The 23,742-nt window shown below is 34.9% G+C and overlaps 2 protein-coding genes and 1 non-coding gene across 3 annotated transcripts; 2 read left to right on the top strand and 1 right to left on the bottom strand.

Annotated features, from left to right (window-relative positions):
* Window positions 1-1,706: 1,706 nt before the first annotated feature.
* LOC132052941 (transcription initiation factor TFIID subunit 15b) lies at window positions 1,707-6,190 on the bottom strand. The gene is made up of 6 exons (XM_059444689.1): window positions 5,865-6,190; window positions 5,175-5,276; window positions 3,301-3,955; window positions 2,859-3,009; window positions 2,697-2,778; window positions 1,707-2,251 (listed from the first exon to the last, which is right to left on the bottom strand). The coding sequence occupies exons 1-6, from the start codon at window positions 6,119-6,121 to the stop codon at window positions 2,134-2,136; spliced, it is 1,365 nt and encodes a 454-aa protein (XP_059300672.1). The 5' UTR covers window positions 6,122-6,190; the 3' UTR covers window positions 1,707-2,133.
* Window positions 6,191-15,636: 9,446 nt separating this feature from the next.
* LOC132054061 (gamma-interferon-responsive lysosomal thiol protein) lies at window positions 15,637-17,771 on the top strand. The gene is made up of 5 exons (XM_059446133.1): window positions 15,637-15,906; window positions 16,522-16,587; window positions 16,860-17,015; window positions 17,232-17,324; window positions 17,518-17,771. Exons 1-5 carry the CDS (start codon window positions 15,637-15,639, stop codon window positions 17,716-17,718), a joined length of 786 nt encoding a protein of 261 aa, XP_059302116.1. The 3' UTR covers window positions 17,719-17,771.
* A 677-nt stretch (window positions 17,772-18,448) lies between these two features.
* On the top strand, window positions 18,449-18,530 carry TRNAS-CGA (transfer RNA serine (anticodon CGA)). Its single transcript has one exon. It is a non-coding gene; the product is annotated as a tRNA-Ser (tRNA).
* The last annotated feature ends 5,212 nt before the right edge of the window (window positions 18,531-23,742 follow it).

Below are 23,742 nucleotides of genomic sequence, written 5' to 3'. Positions count from 1 at the left end.
GGCTAAAAATATCCTCCAAACTTATTTCGGATCAAAAATACCCTCTCATCCTTAAAGTTTTCAAATATAGGCAAAGTTTTGAGACGGAATTATCCTCCAAAATAACTTCAAATCATTTTGATCTAAATCATGGCCCATCATTTAAAGTTGACCCAACTAAACATAACCCATAAGATCCCCTTATTCCCCCAACACGTAGGTTTGAAGTTTGAGGGAATCGAGGAAAACTTGATCTTATGTGTTATTATTTAGCTGCCCCTTTGGTTTAAATGATGGAGCGGTTTAAAATGATTTCAAAGTTATTTTGGAGGATAATTTCCATCAAGACAGTGATATATTTGAAAACTTTAAGGATTTATGTATTTTCGACCCAAAATAAGCTCTATAATATTTTTAAATTTTTCCAAAGAAGTATTTTTGACCCTTTTCCCTTTATTAAATAAAGTTTGTGAAAAGGACGTGTGTTGCAACCAAAGGCTCCTTTGGGACAACAATTGTAACGGACAAAATCGTAATACTTCTAACAGACTTATGACTGAAACCCAATTCTTTTCAGGAAAATTTTGTTACGAAGGATTGTCACAAGATATTGACTTTAAAGGAATTTATAGGACTGAAAAGTAGTTGCTGAGTTCATGACTAATGAACTATGGTGAGAAAAGATAATGATTAATGGTCCATCAAATGCAGTAACGAAACTGTAGTGTACACGTAATTCCATCCTAATGTACGTGAAGGACAATTCTCTGACAAAACTACGCCATCTGTAAACAGATTAAACATCTTTTTTATATCTTTTGATAATATTGTCATTCACTTCTTTTAGCAGTGTGAAGTTAAGCACATTGCGTAACTAATAATCTTTACATGCATGCTAAGCAAAATTCAATTTAATTTTACAGGTATAACAAGTGTTTCAAGTTGAGCTCTAGACAAAAAGGCAAGAAGCTAGATAAACCTTGCAGTGAAAATTCTAAGTTTACAACAAGCTAGAATCATCATTGCAAGTTTTGCAAGGGCGTAGTTTACACTGCCAGACTACAACCTCAGCCCCGTAGTAGATGTAGGTTCACACATGAATTTTTCTACCTTCTTTGTTCCGTCTGTCATAAGATGATTATTTGGTTCGAACTGTATACTACGTTAAGGCTAAACAAATCTTAAATTTCCATTCATAGTACCCATTTCATTTCCTCGGCAGAGAAAAGAAAAGCTCAAATGCTAAACCAAAAAACTGAAATAAATTACCACCTCTGAAACACCGCCATTTTATCAAGGTCTTATACAGCAAGAAAACCCACTGGGATTTCCAGCCGGTACGGAACAAGCACTTACTGCTCCATGAATGAAACATCTGCTACAGTAAATGATGGGGGAATTGCACAACATTGCCCACCGCCTTCAATCAGGACCAAGTCAATAATCACCAAAATCCTGTTTGAATGCAACCTTAAGATACCAGACGAGCTTTCTTCACACCTGAGATCTCCCATACAATAAACACTCTTTTAACATCCCAACTCCCCGATAACAATGTTATAAGATCATTACTAATTTGATTGACGCATCTCAGTGGGATTACGAGGATAACAGAACAGTGCCTTCAGATGGAGGAAAAATCTCTGAAAAGTGTTTAGCTTGAGAAGTCATTCCTCCACAGAAGAAAATCTGAACTTGCAGGTACACAAGCAAAAACACAGCTCAAATAATTTAGTGCCACATCATATAGGCAACAAATTCATTATATAAGGTCTAATGGGAAGATGCTAGCATTTCTAACATGCAAGCAAAATCACCTACGGAACCAAACATCATTCTGCGAGAATGACCAGAGTTTCTGGTTTCACAGTAGTAACACTCACCTGAATATTGCACCTACCTTAGCAGCAATTTGCAGAATATCTGATCGCCTCTATCAAAACATTCAACGTATCAAAGAAAAAATCGAACTTCTAAGACCCCACCCCTTCTGACGCACCAAGAAGCAGAAAGAAAAGAGAAAAAGCGCATATAGCTCAAGTGAAAGTAAGTGAACAGCCTACCTCTTAGTCACAGAGAGTATATCTTGAAATGGAACTAATTAAAAAACCCTCCCACAACAAATTTTTAGTACATAAAATGCTTGGCTGGAACTCAGTAAGGACGTGAACGGTTTCCACCATGAAACTGTCTGTCTGGGCCAGAACCTCCACCGTCTCTGTAGTTATCCCTGCGACCACCACCACCATAACCTCCTCGACCGCCGCCACGGCTGTCAATGAATAGAAAAGACTTGAGCATAAGCGATAAATTAACTCTTCAGGTTAGTACAGAGACTCAGAAGTTCAGAATACACAAAACATCCCTACTCCGCTTATTAAAATTAAGCTTCACTTTACACACCCCAGGAGGTAAATATCAAGTATGAAGTTTAGCCTTGCAACTACAGTTTGAAACTTCACACAACAATAATCGTAAACATTACATGCAAGAACAGCTCTGCTCATCTAATTAGAAAAGAATCAAAACTCCAGAAAATTGAATAAAATAACAACACGTCCACTCGTCCAGAATCTAGTTAATCACATTGCTAACTCTGTCAACATGCCACAGCATAACCACTAAGACATGTTATGAGTTATAATAAATTATGAATGGTGGCACAACTAGATGTAATATGCAAGAGAACGAGTGTGCAATATCTAAAGAAGGCTCACCCAGAACCAAATGCTGGAGCAGGCTTTGGTGCAGACTTCTCAGCCATCGCAACACTAATTTTGTAACCTCTGAAGTCATGATCTGATCATCATATTTTATGGTCAGCATGTTATTTATTTAACGAAGTAACTCAAATGAATAAATTTGAGTCTAGATTTTACTATTGAAAAAGCCGCCGGCAGAGTGAGCTGCAGAAGGATCTTCATATGACAGAACTGCATCTCCTTTGTTATTTCCCTGTTCATCTGTGTAAAGCTTTATGCTCCAAGGCCACTGGTCTTTGTAGCCTCGCTTTTGCTTAATTCTTGCCACCTACACATTTATAACAAACGAATTAAGCCCTAACCCTTGTATATATACCAAGAGAGACTCACAAAAGTAAACTACTTCATTGTCAGAATTCAAGGGCAATATTTTAATGGTCAGCAAAATGAAGTAATGAGAATAACAGGTATTGGGTCGTCCTTTTGTCTACGCTCAAACATCAATACCACAGTTAACACAGCAAGGGATCATGAGACGTTAGGAAAAAACAACGTAAATGCTGCAATACAAAATGAATCTGATACTGAGAATCATAACCGAAAGAAATCTGCATATTACTTGTCCAATGCTCCCAAAAAGTTCTCTAAGTTCTTCAATGGTCACATCAGGAGGCAAATTTGAGATATATATTCTTGCGTTGTCACAAAAATCTCCACAGGTCTCATCACATTGCTTGACCTTTACCGGAGCCTCAGCTGGTGAACTAGCATAACCACCTCCTGCATTCCGGGCACCACTGCCATATCCACCATCATATCCTCCCTGCGGACCACCCCGTCCACCCCCACGGGCATCAGCTGGTGTATCCCCACCGTAGCCACCAGGGGCACCATATGAAGGGGGATACGATGCAGGTCCACCTACATAACTCGTGGGCGGAGGGACTGCGTCAGGGTTCCCACCATAAGTATTAGAAGGTGGTGGATAGCTACTATCAGCTCCCCCATAAGATGGAGGAGCATGTGGAGGACCTTGAGCATAACCACCACCATCTCTTCCCTGACTACCACCATAAGAACCAGTTCTACCACCTCCAGCATTTCTGCTATCATAGTTGTCACCTCTTCCCCCTCGACTATTTCCATATCCCCCATCACTTCCACCTCTGTTATAACTGCTACCACCTCTGCCACCACGATCGTCGGAACCAGCAGGTGAAGGAGCACCACATTTGTTACATTCAGTTCTTCTAGCAAAGTTCAAATTTCCACAACTACACCCAGACATGCCAGAATTAATAACAATTGAAAAGAAACGATAACAAACACAATAACATATATTAAAAGAAATATTAGGAAATCTAACCCAAAATACATAACCTTGGAACAACCACCGCACTGAACTAACAATTTACATAACCTTGAAACAACCACCGCACTGAACTAACAATTTGCCGAATTGACAGGATATACACATAATTAGAATTACAATAATAAAGGCAAGAACAATCAAAATAAATTTCTCAGGGAACCTGCACATGGAAACACTGTTATCTTGAGTAGATCATATATTTCTAGTGATAAATATGAAACATTATCTATATCACCGATGTGGTTCATATACAATCAGAACACGTGTATATAGAAAGCAAATGGCGTCATAGGAAATGATCCAGATTCCACACTATGTTGGGGAAAGCAAGTATTATAGTAATTGACATTACCACTTAGATAACATGATCTTCCAAATAAATTAACTTCAGTTTTTGCTGAAAAAGATTGCACAAACGAACGCCACCTCCCTCTATCTAGTTAGCATAGGTTCAGAGCTAGAAGCAAATATAATCTTTTTTTCTTTTCTCGCTCTTATGGAATTAGTGGCGGACAAGATGAGGGAAGCAAGGCTAAAAGCCTGAAATGGCCCGGGCATGTGAAGAAGAGGTGTGATGATGCGCCAGTTAGGAGGAGCGAAAGATTTTTTGTAGCAGGACATACCACAACTTCAGCTGACTGAGGACATGACCTTAGATAGGACGGTATGTAGTTTGAGGATTAGGGTAGAAGAGTAGTAGGTAGCTGAGGGGGTACCTGGAGACTAGAGTGCAGTACTTATTCTTCTCTTTTCCTTTACATTTAGTAACAGTACTCATTTATCGCGTAGTCACTTATACTATGTGTATTACTATATGTTGATGCATTTGTTTTCAATCTTACTGTTTTGCTGTCTATTTTCTTACAACTACCTTTTTTTGAGCGAGGGGTCTATCGGAAACAACCCCTCTACCTCCCAAGACCCCAATTGTGGGATTACAACGGGTATGTTGTTGTTGTTGTTGCTCTTATGGAATTAATAAGAAAAAGTCTCACGAGGTTTAAGGGAAGATATTAGTAAAGATGATTTAACAAATGTTTCACAAGGTTAAGGGGAGAAATTTTAGTAAGGATGATTTAACATGACCTGAGTATCCACGCAGAAGGATGTGAGAATATTACCTTGAGTTAGGGCAACGCCAATCACCTTCCTTACCACTTCCTCCGCCACGACCACCGCCGCGACCTCCACGATCTCCTCCTTGGTATCCACCGCCACCACCTGTCAATAGATTCACATATGAATTAAAACTCATTCCAACTACAGACAATTTTACATAACATGGTAATTATTCAAATTCCATATTTAAGATGTGACCATGTACTTCTCTTATGTTAACGTGATTAAAAAGTTATATATGTACAAGAAATCTATTTTAGTCTACTTGGACAGTATAATTTTCTGGTAGATTCATACCAAGTAAATCGATACCATACCCAAAAAAAAAAAGGGCAAACTTAAATTCCTAGAGAGTGAAACATCAGAAATTAAGCAACTTGACCTTGAAAATCATGGATGTTTTTATTGTACATGATTCTATTAGAACATATTCAAATATCTGTAAACATCAGAAACATCCTCTCTACACCACAAAGGTAGGGGTAAAGTCTGCGTTAATCCTACCCTCCCCAAACCCTACTTGTGGGATTACACTGGGTATGTTGTTGCTATAATTAGAAATTATGGAAGAAATAATTGTAAAAGATAAAGAAAAATGAAAACCAAGATAAAGAAACCATGTCATGGTCCTATAATCCTCCTAATCGATACAAACAATAATTTACATGGCATAGTAATTAAACCAACTGTAGATACCTCGATTTTGGGAACCACCGCCATATCCTCCACCTCCACCTCCTCGACCACCACCACCACCACCTCTACCACCGCCGCCACCGTATGATCCGCCGTAACCACCACCACCGTATCCTCCACCACCGCCCGATCCATACCCGCCGCCACCTCCAGAACCACCGTACCCACCACCGCCGCCGCTGCCTCCATAGCCTCCTCCGCCACTAGGTGGCGGAGCAGATCCGCCGCCTTCGTAACCGTATGTACCGGCCATCGACTTGCACTAAAGAGCTAGGGTTTATGAATGAGAGAGAGAAGAAAAGACAAAAGTGAGTAAAAGACTATATGGGAATAAATGGGTTAACTTTATATATGCCCACTAGAGAGGAGATATTTTTCCTTTTTGATATAGGTTGCTTTCCTTATTAGTAAATTCTTTATATTTTTTGTTTATGTAGATGCACCAATTATTGTTAACAATATAATTAAGGGTGTGTTCCGTAGGGGGAAAAATATTTTCATGGAAAATAGGCGAATTTGTTACTTATTTTCTCATATTTAGTTGAAGTGAATAAGAAATTGTTACTTATTTTCTCATGTTTAGTTGGTTAGTAGAAAATATTTTTTCGAAAAATACTCACCCAAGCCCCACCAACTCCACACCCACCACTCACTACACCTACCACCAACCATCACCCTCGAACGCACTTGATCTTCACCCCAACCCCACTCCACACCACCACTCTACCCACTCCCCCACCCCCTCCCAAATTTTCTATTTCATATAATTTATTTTACTTTTGTAAAAAAATATTAAAAATGAGAAATTTTTTCTTACCCCCGCATCGCACCCTTGCCCGCCCACCACCCATGCCACCTCAAATTTAACCACGCAAATTTCTCATTTTTTATAAGATTTTTGTAAAAGTAAAATAAAATATATGACGTGGAAAATTTGGGTGTGGTAGGTGGGTGGTGTAGAAAAATCAAAAAAAAAAAAAACTTTTAACAAAAAAATTGGAGGTTGGCCGATCAATAGATCCACCTTTGTCATATATTTCATACATCACATTAGATAGATATTATATTCATGGAATACGACTCACTTTCAATATGCCTTGGTGGTGAAATGGTAGCCACGTGAGACTCAAAATCTCGTGCTAAAGAACGTGGAGGTTCGAGTCCCCTTCAAGGCATGGGATTTAATATCAGATCCAGGATTCGAGTCAAATCGACATTCCCTCTCATCTCAGGGTAAGGCAACCGGGGGGGGGGTGAAGAAAAACCCAAAAAAAATTAAAACTTTTTAAAAAAATTATTTTTTTTGGAGGGGGGTTTGGGGGGTGGGGAATTGAGTTAGGTGCTGGTGGTGGGGTGGTAGGAGTGGTTGGGGTTTGGTGGGGTGGTTTATGGAATGTCAATTGTGGGATTTACTTTTATTAGAGAGGTCATTTTCCTCATTTCTAAGGAACTTGTTTTTTAAAGAAAATATTTTTCAAACCTTTTGACGAAACGAACATGAGAAAATTGAAAAATGTTTCCTTCATACCGAACACGCCCTAAATGATAATAGTGATGATTCCTTTAACAGTTTAAACTTTTAAATGAAAAGATCACATACTTCAATATGATATTGGAACAGGCAGATTCATAGGATCGAATCTCACGCTACCCATAATAATAAAAGAATTATCACGTTTGTGGCCAATAAAAGAAAATGATTAAAGCGTGCACGTGAAGGGCGTGTTAAGAATCTATTAAATAATACATGTATGCTCTCTCTAACAACTTATGCTTTTAGATGAGATAGTCGCATGCTTCAATAATTATTAGATCATTAATCTTGTTATGAATAGTTATCTATCTATTGTGGATGTCTATCTCTAGGAGAAATATTAGGGTTAGTGACTTTGGGATCAAGTCAGTTTTCCCCTATAAATATAGAAGTTTTCCTTCACTGTAAATATCTCTCTCAAGAGAAATAAAAGAACTCTCCTCTCCTCTCTTTGTCTACAATATTGTTCTTGCTTGCATTATTATTTTATAACTGCTGGATTTTATTGATAGGTTGAATGGGAAATGGAGGGAAAAGAAGTGGAGGGAAAATGAGTTGTTCCTTCTTGCTTTATAAAATAAGCGTTTGTCCCTCATAGGTGATGGAAAAGAAAGTTTCTCTACTTAAAAGTAGAAGACTCCTTCTTGTTGCTAAAGGGTTAAGAAGAGGGTCCCCTCGCGCGTCGTCGTCAGGCTAAATCGAAATTTCGCTTTGGTCAAATGATTGATTGATAATCTTTTTGGACCAAATTTTCTTTAATTAATTAATTAATTAAAATATCCAGTTATTTATTTATTTATCTAATTAAAATACCCAACCAGTTCCGTTTGCATTAATGGCTATAAATTCAAGTGAATGAAATCTTTCTATCCTGAGAGGATATATTCCACATTCAACCTCGGGTACTTGAGAATAATTCTCTAAGGATACACACCGTGAATTCAATGCTAGATCTATTCCTTAAAAATATTTTCGTATACTCTTTATGATTATTTTTCCAGATTCTATTTTATATTGGTTTATACTTTTTGATTTTTTTTTAAAGTTACTGCTTTCTGAAAATTTTGCTAAGTTACTGTTTCGAAATACAAATTACTAACAATAACACGTTATCAGCACGAGACAAATACTTTAAAAGTATCGATGGTATGAGAAGCAATTTCCAGGTAAGTTACACTAATCCAACTTTAAATCATGGCTATGAATGATATACCAAAATTGGCAAAGGATATCGTGATCTACTCATTGGTGTTATAATCAGTACATAACTTTTTTATTAATTCTAGTGATTTTTAGTAGTAATACGTGGATCACAGTGGAATCGATCAAAAATAGTATAATATTTGATTTGTTGGCCAAATACTGTCAAACTACAAATATGGGATCTCATATCAACTTTGTTACTGCGTAACGTTTGCCTACTGTGGACCGTGATAAGTTCTTTTTAATCAAGACCTCTTCTTTCGTGTGCCTACTGTGGACCGTGATAAGTTCTTTTTAATCGAGACCTCTTCTTTCGTGTTGATTCGCCTAAATTCATGTATGGATTGTACAAGTGTTAGATATGCCATTAATTAATGAATATCTTAAAATTATTTATATACGACATTAGAATTTGTCACCTCCAAAAGGTGATTTTAGTATCCATCCTAGCTATATATTACTATTATTAATTACCAGGAGTAATAATAATATTTTGAGAGGCGTTAAAAATTTGCTCCTGCAAAGCATCGCTTAAATTACAGTAGAGTACATGAGACGTACAATCACCAGAAGTGAGTATATATTTTATAAGGTCTCGCTCTAACTAAACTTGTTAACCACCAGAAGTGGAATATGCCAATGACCACTCGCAATGGTAAATACTTTCATGGGCTTATTGTGATTATAAAGGAAGATATGTTAGAGAAAAATTCTCTATATTTTTTACTTGATTTGCTCCTGAAGTAGCAATATCCTTAAAGAGGTTCTAAGCAATCATAATTTTATATGGCTAAGGCACGTTTTGATGATTATGTTCCATTCTTGAAGCAAATACAGATCCATTCCCTAAGTGAATATGATGATATTTAGTAAAGATATAAATACGGACGTGCGATTAGTTGTGAAGTTATCACGGCTCACCTCCAGAAGAGGTAAAATAATTAGGAAAAAAAAAGGACAATTCATGTCATAGTAAATCAGAAGTTTACTAAAACAAATAACACATGGAATAGTAAACTTGAAGTTTACTAGTATAAATAATTTTATTAGTCGGCATGAGCGGTAGGCCATCCCGATTCAAAAATGATGCAAATTGAGTATTTGACATATATTGAAGAACTATAAGATTCTTCAAGAATTTATTTTTGTTGCTTATTCTCATGATAAGTTGAAATACTGGTTAATGTTGGGATTAAATTCTCTAAATTCTGGAAAAATATAAAAGGTGAATATGGGCCCGTTCACTTGTTATGTGATGTCTTAAATAGATGCATCGATAAAACGGTCACATGTTTATTGTCAACCCGCAGTTTGACATTGCAAAGTTACTTGCTCAAAATAATAAGTTGAGAGAACAATTTTCAGATTATGTATGCAAGATATTTCATCTTGTTAATGCTGGTTTATATTGAAGCTGGTTTGGCGTTAAATGCCTCCGATAAATAGTTAAACCATTGCTTATGAGAACATAGCTTCATGTGTTGATCTGAAATATGATATATCGCATACAACAACACTTGTATGCATTAGACCAATAAATTATGATAAATTCTCCCCTCACAATTGGTTCAGGCACAATTTTTATGTGTGGTATATGATTAATTAATCTACCATGATGCACAAAGATGGATTCCCTAAAGAGGATATGAAATATATGTTAGTTTTTCTAACATAAGGGAGAGAGAATAAGCAGCTGAGAAATATGTTATGAATTATCATTAGTATGATCCTCATTCAAAAGATAATTCAAGTCAAATGCTAGAAGCATTTGCAGACCCAAAATTAATTTCTAATTTCAGCTGCAAAATGCTCCTATTAAATTCATGTCCCTGAAGGACAGAGTCTACAGCGTGCATGAAGTATATCAATCGGTTCCAAATGAAATCATCCATGAAAAGGGAGAGGAGCAAATGATCAAAATAGTCATAATAAGGAGGCAATGTGCTCTTGAAGAGCATACGACATAACACCTCACGAAACCTCATGAGAGGTTTAGGTACCTAAAATAATGAAAGTGATGAGATTTCAATATGTTATGTCATATTGCGAACCGATACAAATGATATATCGTCGACAATATCTTTGGTACAATATAACGCAATATTATAAAAGATTGTGAGGATCTGAATTCTACGAATATAAAGCATGCTAACGTAGACATTATTACCAAGTGAAATGATGCATTTTGGTAAGCTTCAAGCTTATTGGACCTGTAGTCCACACACTCATTGAGATATTAATGGATATTATCACTTGACAAATTTATATGAAAATTCTTACAGAATTTTAAATGCCTGAAGCATATACAAGACTTAGAAGTTTGTTCATTATTCGTATATGAATTAAATCAAGCAAGGTGAATGCGATTTAATCACCTTAATGAGTGTTTAATGACTAAGGGTCTATTTATCCCTACGTCTTGGGGGTAATCAAAATCTGTCATATTGTTAGTGCAAGTTGATGACTTGAGTATTATTGAAACTCTTGAAGAATTTTCAAAAGAAATAGATTATTTGCTGAAAGAAGTTGAAATGAGCAACTTGCAGAATTCTTTGGTCCTGAAATGCCATATCTTTATGCAATTGATGCATTAAACTGCCATACGATGTTGTTCTACATGACAGTTAAATCATATAAATATAACATCTGTTTATAAAGCAAGTCAAGAATGCACTTGGAGTGATTTTAACAATATTATATGCTGATGCAACTCTATCCAAACACTGAAGATGCAACAACATACATAGCCCAACTAAATAGAGAATTCATAAAAGAACAAGACACATTTCACCAAAGTTATTCTTCACACACAATCTCCAAAAGAATGGTGATATTAACGTGTAACAGTTGGTTCAAGTGATAATATGGTTGATTTGTTCACCAAGTCTCCACAAACTACAACTTTCAAGAAGATAGTGCACAAGATTGGAATGCGAAGATTCAAGTTTAGGAGTGATGTACCCATCGGGGCGAGTTAATACGCGTTGTACTTTTTTTTCCTTAGCCAAGGTTTTGTCCCAATTGGGTTTTCCTGGTAAGGTTTTTAATGAGGCAACCAAAGGGCGTATTATTATAAATGTGTACTTTTTTTCCTTCACTATAATTTTTTTCTCGCTGGGTTTTTTCTAGTAAGGTTTTAGCGAGGCACATCATTTATCAAATAGACATCCAAGGGGGAGTGTTATGAATAGTTATCTATATATTGTGGATGTCTATCTTTAGGAGAAATATTAGGGTTAGTGACTTTGGGATCAAGTCAGTTTTCCCCTATAAATATAGAGGTTTTCCTTCATTGTAAATGCATCTCTCAAGAGAAATAAAAGAACTCTCCTCTCCTCTCTTTGTCTACAATATTGTTCTTGCTTGCATTATTATTTTATAAGAAATCTTAAATATTAGAAACAATACTCTGAAGCTTTTTAAATGAGATAGAGAACTCCATAAATTAACACTTGTTGGAACTATTGATAAGCCATACGCTACAGGGTAGGTTTGGTACTTTTGCATACAATTTCATGCTATAATAATGTCAGGGATTTCATTAGCTGAGAAAAAAAAAATAGTGTGTGTTAGACATATTTTAAAAGATTGGTTGTATCAACGGTTGTTTGTGATGGAAAGGTGTGTCAAAGAGATTTGTCATCAAGGTTCGAAAGCAAACTATGTATTGTGTCTTTTCATAACACTCATTCGCGCAATTGTATAACACATATAGAGAATGAAGTATTAGGTATGCGGTCGCACAAATGATCGAGTCGAAAAAAGAATAAAAAATACTTGAGTTTATTGTATTGTCATGTACGACTAATGTTAGAATTTAATTTCAAGAGTTGTGTTTAACCCTAAATAAGCAAGTTTAAATTGTGTGCAAGTGTGTACAAAGATACTAAGACTAAATTCAAGATAAGATATGAACAAGAAACACGCAAGTAATGGCCAAAATAAATCAAACCCGACTAAGTATCGGTTTGCAAGGTCCCGAGTTAGGAAACCGAGGTCGCTTCTTTTATCTCGAGCTTTCAAGGAATGTAAACAAAACAATCTTAAGAACGAAAATGAACAAACGTATTCTTTTACTATTGATCTCAATGCTCTCCTATTCTTTTTTCTTCCAACCCCTTTCCGAACGGGGGCATCCCCTTTATATAGTAGAAGAGTTACGTACCTATATATATATATAATATAAATAATATGTATATATATATCATCGGATTGGCGCAAAATCCCGGGGCGGATATTTCGCCTTCCGTTTCAGCGCAAACAGACGTCCTTCCATTATTGCCTCGCATGCATCCGTTCTCGAGCTCTCGATCTCGACGTGATGCCCGGTTCCGCCCCCGAGCATAATCATGATAACGGGAAATCGAGCATGGCCACATATATATATTATATATACAAGTTGCGTCATGACTTTTTTAGTCTCGCCATATATAAGGTTTGAGCTTATTGCAAGAATGATTTCTTGGTTTTTGGGCAGCTTTTGGCAAAGACCGCAAGAGTTTACCACATAGTTCAAAATCAAGTTAGAGAATTGACAGCGAGAACTTCAATTTGAGTTAGAAATTGATTGTAATGTCATTCAACTTCATCCGCCTAGGATCTGCTGCATAAAAGGAGGAGGAGGAAATGGAGCACAACAGATATCCTAAACGTATAAAGGGCAATTCCCAGGAATGCCCTTATTTTGGGGTGTTCTTTAATTTTTGTCTCTCAAACTGATGGTCTTTAATTTTTGTCCTTCGCCTAATACCATGAGGTTTGGGGTTCGAATTTCGGCTCAGTAAAAAAAATAAAAAAATCGCAAGACAGAGTTTTGTAGCAAAATTAGGCTTATTCAGGCCAAAGTTAGGCCTCAGGCAGAATTTTGAATGCAACATTCGAAACTTTGACTGTAGGTAGAGCTTTGCATTCAAAATTCTGCATGAAGCCTTGCGAATTCAAACCTCTGCATTGCAATTTTTTTTTTTTTTTACTGAGCTGGGGTTCGAACCCAGAACCTTGGGGTATTGGTCGAAGGCCAAAAATTAAAGACCACCAATTTGAGGGACAAAAATTAAAGACCAGTGCTGTTGAAGGCCAATCCGCACAAAAAACCCACGTACAAATGGGTTCAATTGGGCTCCGTATTTGCTTCTTTTTCATCAGACCCATACAAAATTTGGGGCGCTATCAGTTTTGACCCATCACCCCCAATATAATCCATTCAACATACTTAAAAGTGAGTGATATATTCATGTAAAAGTCAAATTCTGTATTACTGAGTTCAGGCCCTCTTGAATCAACTTGGATAACCACTAATCTACTGCCAAGAATGGGGTGAGATGGATGAGATTAGAGCCGAATCTAACTTGTAGAACACTTATAATCTATGGGCTCACGTGACTATATGGACTATGGAGTATGTCTTAAGAAATTCACTAAATCTATTAAATGTTTAACTTGAAACCTAGTTATTTATATATTATCTTGAGATCATTGTAGGAGCCCGTAAACTTCAAATCATAGATCACTCATGACCTCTTTACTCTTAATCAGATGGCTCGTATTTAAGCCATGAGAATGGAGAGTTCCGTGCTGGGGAGCGCTTCCCCTTAATAGGCTTTAAGCGACACGGTTTCGTCGAGCCAGTAGGATGAGAACTGAGAATACCATATGACTAAATAAAATATTAAAAATGATGAGATAACTAGTTGAATAAACCGATAGTATAGTTCTAAAAATAAATAGAAAGGAGAAAACAAAAATATTTAACATATGATAAGTTTTATTTTAATCTTTTTTGTAACTGGATTGTCTAGTCAAGTATTAAAGTTAAAGAGAAAACAAACAAAATGAAAAAGTGATTTTGAATTGGTCAAGCTCAAGTGAGGTTATGACTCACTTCTGAAAGACCTCTAACTCATTTTTTCACCTAATTCTTCCGTTTGTTTTATTGCTATCGACATCATATTGAATATTCCTTCTTCTTATCTACTACAGTAGAATACACTTGGTGAAGGATGAATCTAACAGATGTCCCAACATTGTTCCTCATCTTAAAACATGATGATGTGGTGAAGTGATTATGAATTTTATCTATATTTTGATTGGAGTGGACGGCAAGGGAAACATCATATATATGAGTCATTATTTCTTGAATTCTTTGCTTGTACTCCAGCTGTGTTTTGCTGATGCTTGATAGCTATGCTAGGCTAATTTCTATACCAAGGCATTGTATTACGCGAACAAAGCCTGTTTCGTTTTGGTTTGGATATAATATGTTTGATTTTAAATATTGATAATTTAATTAACTGAATTTCATTTAAAATATTCATTTTAGAAAAATAGAAAAATATACTCATATTGGTTTCAACTAAGTAATAATAGAGTATATTAATTAAGTGCAGCGTTTAAGGAAAGATAAAAAGATAATTTTGTCCTAATTTATGTGGCACTTTTGGATTACAAGAATCAAACTTTTAACTTTTGACCGTGAATTCGGACATGAAATCTTTAAGTATTTAGAAATAAATAGTTCATATTTGAAAACTATGTAAAATATTCTAAAATATTCAAAACGCATATGAAACAATTACGGTAAAAAAGAACTCTCGTTTGACGCAAATAATACTAATATCCATGTGTATATGCAAATCGCTATATGAAAAGTGCGAATTATATAGAGATTTTGTTGCAAATAATACCTACGGATTTTTATGCAAGAATTTATATTCCTAAAATTTTGAATATTTTACCTGAGAAAAGAAAATCCCAGAAAAATCCGAAGATAACTTTGGCTAGATGCCAACTGAAGCAGTCAACTTCGCTAAGGTTGCTTTCAATAGTTTTATGGCGAATTAAAGACCAGCAGTCCATTTACAAAGAACATGTCAAACATGTAACTCTAGCTACAAGCATTCGTATGCACTAGTTAATTAAGAAACGTCAACTTCCTGCTTACTTTTAAATTCCACACACTTCATCAATTACTTTTCTTTCATTTTTTCAGATTAGCTTTTCTCCCATAGTCCTTGAGAAAATCATCCCACAGCATGGTGGCAATTGAGGGTCGTCAAGTTTTGGTAATTCTAGTGGCTTTGTTAAGTGCTAGTAGTAATTGTTATGAGAGTTGTGCAATTGGAGTTTCTGGGAAAGAGAAGGTCAAATTAGACATTTACTACGAGTCACTGTGCCCGAGCTCTGCCATATTCATAGTGGAGCATCTGCCTAAACTTTTGGATAGTGGACTCATCCATATAGTAGATCTCAAGCTTTTTCCTTATGGCAACGCCAATGTTTTTAACGGAACCATCTATTGCCAGGTCTCTATGACTTTATATATATGATATGCAGTTATTTCTTATTGATCATGCTCTTCGATATTTATTTATTTTTCATGAAATTTTCAATATTTTTTCTTTGGAAATAATTTGCTAAATTCATGCATTCAAATTCCTTCAGACGTAGCTAGAAATATCTGTACAGAGCATGTCTACATGCAAACTAAGGTCCACCATATATTTTTTCTACTTCCCTTGGTCCATTTTATGTAACAAAATTTTCCTTTTAAATTCATCTAAATGAAGCACCTTTCTCTAAATTATTTAGAATTAGCATCACAATCTTACTCGCATAACCTTTTCGGACCCACTTTCACACATAAACTTGTTCTTTGTTCTTTTATCAGGAGAGAAAAAAATGAAAAAATATGTTGAACTCTCACAACTATTCATTTAACTATTGGTAATAAGGGCAACTTTAGTACTTTGCATATATTTAGCTTATGTGTCAAAAGTCAGTTCGTTTGTTTCATGAACTTGGTGTGATTTTCTCCATCAACATCATTTTATAGCTTGATTAAGTTTTGTAGAAGTACGTATAAGCACATTATTATGCACATATAGAGATTGACAAAAAATTTACGCTTTCTTTTGCAGCATGGACAACTTGAATGTTTGCTAAACACTGTACAGGCTTGTGCAATAGATGCGTGGCCAGATTTGGTAAGTTGCTAGAAAAATTGTTGAAGTCAATTTGGATAGATGTACCTTGGAGGATGAAGCTTAAATCATCACAGTTCGATTCATTTAAAAAGTCTATAGTATACAAGTATATATGGTAAATGTTATTCACAGTCAATCAATTATATTTGCCTCAATCCAAATCAGTTGGTTTGGCTTTATTAATCCGTTATATCTGTACATCTCTATTCAGGTCCATTTGATAGTCTAAGTACGAAATTGTGATTTGCATTTGAGTTAAATATCTGATGCAGGATGAATACCTCCCTTTCATTAACTGCGTTGAAAATGTGGTATTGGAAAGTTTTGTATACAGAAGGAAGTATCCACAGTGGCAAACATGTTTTGAAAAGCTGGATTTAGAAGCAAAGCCTGTTACTGACTGCTATGGAAGTGCGCGTGGAAAAGAGGTAGCTTTCTTTGCTAATTGAAATCTCATCTTTCTGCTCTTTTTTTTTTTTTTTTTTTTTTTTTTTTTTTTTGTGTGTGTGTGTGTGTGTGTTATTGATCATTTCTAGGTATTATTTCTTGATTGAGCTAATATTCATTTGGTTTGATGTTTTTTACCTTTTCAGAGATTAGTTTTTATGTTCCGTGATTGAACATTATGTAGCGTTTTTTTGCAGCTCGAACTTCTTTATGCTAATGAGACACAAGCCCTTCAACCTCCTCAGACGTACGTGCCATGGGTTGTTGTTGATGGCCAAGCACTTTATCAAGTCAGTTAATTTTGCTCCATATTTCAGATCTTTGCACTTTCAATTTTTTAACTGTGCGGATTTGACCCAAAACGGACAATGTCATATCATGTTAAGTGTATTTTTGGGCCAGTTGCACCCAATAATTTCTGCATAACGCTAATGCAAGGTATGTTTTGGGGTTCTTTATATGACGTTATGTTTATTGTTGCAGGACTATGAAAACTTCATAAGTTACATCTGTAAAGCTTATAAAGGAACTGCTGTAGTCCCAGCTTGCAATGCATCTGTCAAAGTCAATGAAAAAGGTAGGAAAATTAAGCCTTTTGGTGTCACAAAGACAACTAGTTCCAAGTTATCAACCATAAGTTCAGCAATTACATCATGGATGAAGAAGCTAAGTGCATTAGTATGAGTCTACAGGCTCTGCTTTTCACCCTGCCCTTTTTTTTTCTTCTGTAATATACTCCGTTCTATAATGCTAGGAGTTTGTGAAGTTTGATAATCTTGTTGTAAAAGCAATTCTATGAGTACTGGCTAAGGTTGTCTAGCTAGCTCATAGCTGTATAGCAGAAGAATACTGTAATGTAGTATTACTTATTACAAACAACACCTCGTATGGGATTGAGAGATAGTTGATTGATTGTAATGTATTAATTGGTTGATTAGAAATAGAAAAGTATGGACCTTTGTACTGCATATCAATGTATTTTGTCTACAAAAAGGCCACCTGTGCATTGAATCCACATTTTAGCAAACTATATTGCCATGGCCTCGCGTGAATGGGTACTCAAGCATCCATTATTGTTAACCCAAACATACATAATATTGCAAACTAGTAAAAGCAAAGAAATACTAGAAAGACTGGGCACCTAGGATATGACAATAGGTGCCTCAGTTAAAGAATTGAGTTTAAAGCAATTACGTACCGATAACTTTAAATTTCTAGATCCACCACTAATATCTGATCATATATCTAGCCGCCCATCGTCGGAAAACTAATTCGTTCTGGAACTAGTGAGATGGGCACAATAGGTAAATTGAGATGTACCTATTTATATCTCAAAGAGTGATAACTCGATAGTGATTTAAGCACGAAATTATAAATAAAATAATTAATGTGAATGGTAACCTCCAACAAATTGGTCGATATGTCCGAGTGGTTAAGGAGACAGACTCGAAATCTGTTGGGCTTTGCCTGCGCAGGTTCGAATCCTGCTGTCGACGAACTTTTTGCCATTTCCTTTCCCTAGAGAATCATCAAGCATTTACCTGTCACTGCTTGAATGGGCCTGTCATCTTCTGGACCCAAGCTATTGGGCCGACAGCCAACTTTCTGCCCGAAAAGACTAGGAGCATTTAAATGACCGATGAAAACTTTGAAATTCATTTTTTTTAACCAAAAAATAAATAAATTATACATATGGGGTAAGGGAAGGGTAGATGAGTGAGGAGATTACAGGATAGGAATAGGAAGGGTAGATGAGTGAGGAGATTACAGGATAGGAATAGGAATCTTCACTGATAAGTTAACCTTTTTTGTTTGTTTGTTTCTCACTCGGTATCTGATATTCTCACTGGGGTCCTAACTAATTCGGATCCGCACAGCGTAAGACACATTTAAAGGAGAAGCGCTCCTAATAGAATTTTTTCGATACCGCAGACTCAAAACCAATTAAGGGTAGAGGAATCATATTCATAAATTGAACATTCAAATAATCAACTAATTAGGCTATTAAGAACATTCAAATAATCAACTAACTAGACTATTTTAAGATTCCCGTTTGAAACGTCTTTTGTTTAGCCCGTTGCAGCTTTTTGGTTTTTTGGCAAAGGTCTTTGGTAATGTGCTGCTAAATCAAAATCTGTGGATTATATTTCATAGGACAAAATGAACAACCAACAAACTCTTCATATCTTAAATGCATGATCTGAAATGAGAAGCGTGGCTGAAGATATATATTGTCCCATGCACTGCCTGGTTAAATAAAAATACGGTGCAGATATATATTGTCGGCGACCTTTGATACACTTTGTCAAATTTTCTCTTTAGTCTTTTTCCCCCATACCTCAGGTCGATTTCCCTCCCCAACTTTTATCTTTTTGCATGGGACCAATTATCATTCCCTGTGATTTACATTCTTTTTCCTTCTCATTTGACATTTCTCGGGTAGATTTTGTTTTGACGAGATAATGTTCACTTATAACCTGTTCGGTTGTCGAGTTTCAGAGAAGTCAAAAAAACAGTGGCGGATTCAGGATTTTCATTCAAGGGGTTCGGTAAAAAAAAAAAAAAAAAAAAAAAGCTAAATATAAAAAATAATGTTGTCGATGGGAATCAAACCTAGGATGGTAGAGACAATTTTGAACACACTGAATCGCTTGAGCTAACTTTTTACATTTGTTCAGGATATTCAAAAGTTAATATGTACATAAACACAGAAAATCTACCCTATATATATCTGTGTAAATTTTTGCCGAGGGTGTTCGGGCGAACACTCTCGGCACCCTCTAAATACGCCCCTGGTCAAAAGTATATACTTTTTTTTTTTTTTGGAAAAAAAAGTTTTTTTATTAAAAAATTAAGGTGTTTGGTCAAGTTTTGGGGAGCAAAAGCAATTTTCAAAAGCTAGAAAATGTAGTTTTCTCAAGAAACTCTTTTGGAACGTTAGCCAAGCACAAAGTATGAAAGTACTGCTCAAATATTGGTAAAAATGCTTTTCATATTAATCAAACATAAATTGCTACGCTGCTACTTTTAAAAAGTATTATTTCTAAGTATTAACACTTTCGAAATAAGTAAATTTTAAAAGTTTATAGTCAGACATGCAATTAGTTGATGTCCTATTGTGTTCGGTAGCATTCACCTTTCTACTATATTTTCAATTTTTTTAGAAAATTACAGTCTAATACTACTCAAGAAGTGACTCGAGGAATTGACGTTCTGAAGGGTGGGGATCTAAAGTTGGGATACTGGGCGTGTATAGGCAAGATTAGAGATAAAGGGATACAAGATATGCTAAAATGCCACAATTCGAAGTCAAACTCAAGAGTAAAGACCTAAATATTGTTTGAACTTTTCTTTGCCACTCTACTGGGAGTTTTCTTGTGTTATTGGCATTTAATGATCAAAATACATAAATGTTTTTTTTTTTTTTTTAATATCACTCAATATATAATTTTTTAATAAAGAAAAAGCTCAATTATAAGTTTTAGGGAGGCCTACCATATTGGTAATAACATTTTCGTATAATTGCCAGTAAATTTTACTTGGCATAGCTTACTATGTTACATATTTATGGAACATAACTATACTTTTTAATAATTAAGTTTAGTAGCTATAATATTATATTTTTACAACTTATGCCTACCCACTTTTCTACCAATTAACTTACCACTCCCCACACCCCTATTTTTTAGCTGCACACTTTCTCTCTCTCTCCTTTTCCTAAATATACACGTTTCTAACTCCCCATCTCCCCTAATTTCGTGCTTTTCAAATCAGTTTTTGATTTCTTTCACTTCTTTTTTTTTACTCGTATTCTTTCGCTCATTAATTTCAACCTTTTACCCCCAAAATTCAACTCTATTTCCTAAAATATGTAAGATTCTCTGTTATTTTTGTGTTCTCCCTCATCATCTTTGTTTCTTTTTGGGCTTTACTAAGCAACATTTTCATCTTTCCCTGTATTCAGTGGAAGTTTAAAGGTTTTTTTTTTGTTTCGAGGGATCCATGTATCATTCATCCTCATGTCGTTTTAGACCACCGTTTTCTCGGCGTGATACGACCGGCGTCGGTCGTCTTCTCTTTTCGGTCGGCTCCGTAGCAATTGCATGGTCAAATCGTAGTAATTACAAAGACAAACCTATTTGACACGGTCGGATACGTAGCAATTAAAAAGATCGACCTATTTGAACGAGAAAATATTAAAGACCAAATCATTTAACCGCCATGATCGGTCCTAGATGCCCCCTCCGTGCGGCACCGAATTTTTTAATACAGATCTGAAGTTTTTGTTATTGGACAAGAGTAAAAATATTCATGTTCTCCAAGAGGTATTTTTTCTTATTAATGATTCACTTCACCAGATATGTATTTTACTTGCATTTTAAGTATATTTTTATCGTATTTTTCGATGAACTTCAGTTAATTCCCGTTTTTTCAATTCACCAGATCTATATCTTGCATACATTTTAAGTATATTTTCATCGTATTTTTTATTATTTCAATTAGTTCGTGTTTTGAACTTCAGTTAATTCCTGTTTTTTCAATTCACCAGATCTGTATTTTGCGTACATTTTAAGTATATTTTTTATTATTTCAATTAGTTTGTGTTTTTAATTGTGTGTGATATATTTTTTCTACCTAATTTGTTACTTGTAAATTTATGTGATTTTGAATTTGTGTTTACTTTTTATCAAAGTATATTTTGTAGTATATATTCAGTGTATTTGAAGTGTATTTTTACAGCACAATCACACACTGTTGTAGTGACAACCACAGTGCATTTGACATTGATATATTTGCATTATATTTTCAGTATATCTTGAATGTGTTGTTATTTATTGTGGTTAATTTGTTATTTTGTTATTTTTTTCATGTTTTGTTAATGTAAAGTTTCAGTATATCTTGACGCATTCCAGCTGAAATTGATGCAAAGTTTCTCCGTATGAGATACGACGCAAATCGACAAGGCAACCCTGAATGCATTTATTGATAACGAGCAACCACCAATACCGTCAAGGCTACCGTTGATTATGATGCGGTGATTTTAGTAGATGTTCGGGAGTAGATTTGTAGACGAACGAGCTTTATGTTTTAAGTTATTTTTTTTTCTCCAACTTTTTTTTGATGTATAACATCATTGTTGCGACATTATTTTTATGAAGATTTTAGAAGAAGTTTTATGTATTTTGGTAATGATCCCGCTTGTTGTATAGTCTAATCGTAGATTTGAATTCTGGTTTTATTACATTTATATTTTTCTTGTATAGTTCTTTTGCTAAAAAAATTACAAAGTGCATTTCAATATCAAGTTTGTATTTCCTACATGTTTTCACTATATTTTATTGATGAACAGAAGAGTTCTACGCATTTTCTCTATATATTCATGGTACACTTGAATTCATTATTGAACCATAAAATCCATTTTTCTGTACAATAAACTTCAAAAATTAAAGAACAATTTTAATACTTCTAAAATACATACAAAATACAAGTGAAATATATTGTAAATATATTCATTACGATTCAAATCTTACGGATCAATTAGAATACACTAAAAAATACAATCATAATACAGATAAAATACAGTGAATCAAAAGCCACCCTTAGGGATTAAAGTTTTTTTATGGAGTCAAGTTTTCCCATCTTATTAAAGTTACTAAATAATATTCAATATCAGCTTATTGCACTCAATAACTAATATTTTTGATTTTTAATAATGTAATTTCATTGAATATTTTTAATAACGAACACAAAACCGATGGTCATAGAATCAGGAGACAATTTCAACTTGTCATTATGCAATTCAGTTGATGAACAAATCAAGCTTTGCATGATTTATGGAACATTAAAAAGAGATTTTTTTTAAGTTATATTTTGGGAAAAAATATGAAGAGAGTTTTTGAATTCAAATTTTATGTGAATGATTAGATGTTGAATGAGATATGTGATTAGATATGGAAGAGAATGAGATTTGCGTGATTTATGGAACATTAAAGCAGTTGCATTTCTGTTTAGTTTGAAAAAGATTTTTTTTTCCTTAAATAGAGGCATTATTTGCTCAATGGGTTCGTGTATTTAGTTATATTTGGCTTATATTTATGCGACGCGTCCAGGACCTAAATATAGGAAAAATCAGCTACCAATTGTAAATAATGAACTTATAGTTATAGCTTGTTAGAAACAGCTAAAAGGTAGCTATTTGCGAAAATTTTACTAATTGCCAACTATATGGAGTGGCTCACATTTGACTATTCTAGATTACTACTACTAGCCAAGGACTAATGAACTTAATTAATTAGAAGTGCACTAGCCTACAAGAATGATAACGCATATAATTAACCCACTCTTATATTCTTTGAGAATGTGGATATTGAGTACACGGTACTAGGGTTTCGTTGGTGAGCGTGATAAGTGTATACGCGATTAAATGAAGTATGACTTTATATGAAAAATGTTACTTTTACTGAATAAATATATTTTAACATAAGAACTGTACTATATATTGGCAATCATATAATTGGATGATAAAAAGTATATGTTAAAAACGCCTATCAGATTGATTTGGTAGTAGCGTGTGTGACTAGATATTTTCCGTAGCCTAGTAAAAGTAGTATGATAAGTTGCTTTCTTCTAGAAAGCAGTCATAGGCAATAATTTAAGATAACCCAAATAATGTAATCAATTAGATCAGCTTTCATTTTGAAGGTCTAT

Source organism: Lycium ferocissimum, chromosome 4, assembly GCF_029784015.1.
Source record: "Lycium ferocissimum isolate CSIRO_LF1 chromosome 4, AGI_CSIRO_Lferr_CH_V1, whole genome shotgun sequence".
NCBI classification, from domain to species: Eukaryota; Viridiplantae; Streptophyta; class Magnoliopsida; order Solanales; family Solanaceae; genus Lycium; species Lycium ferocissimum.
This window is presented reverse-complemented; position numbering and strand designations above follow the sequence as displayed.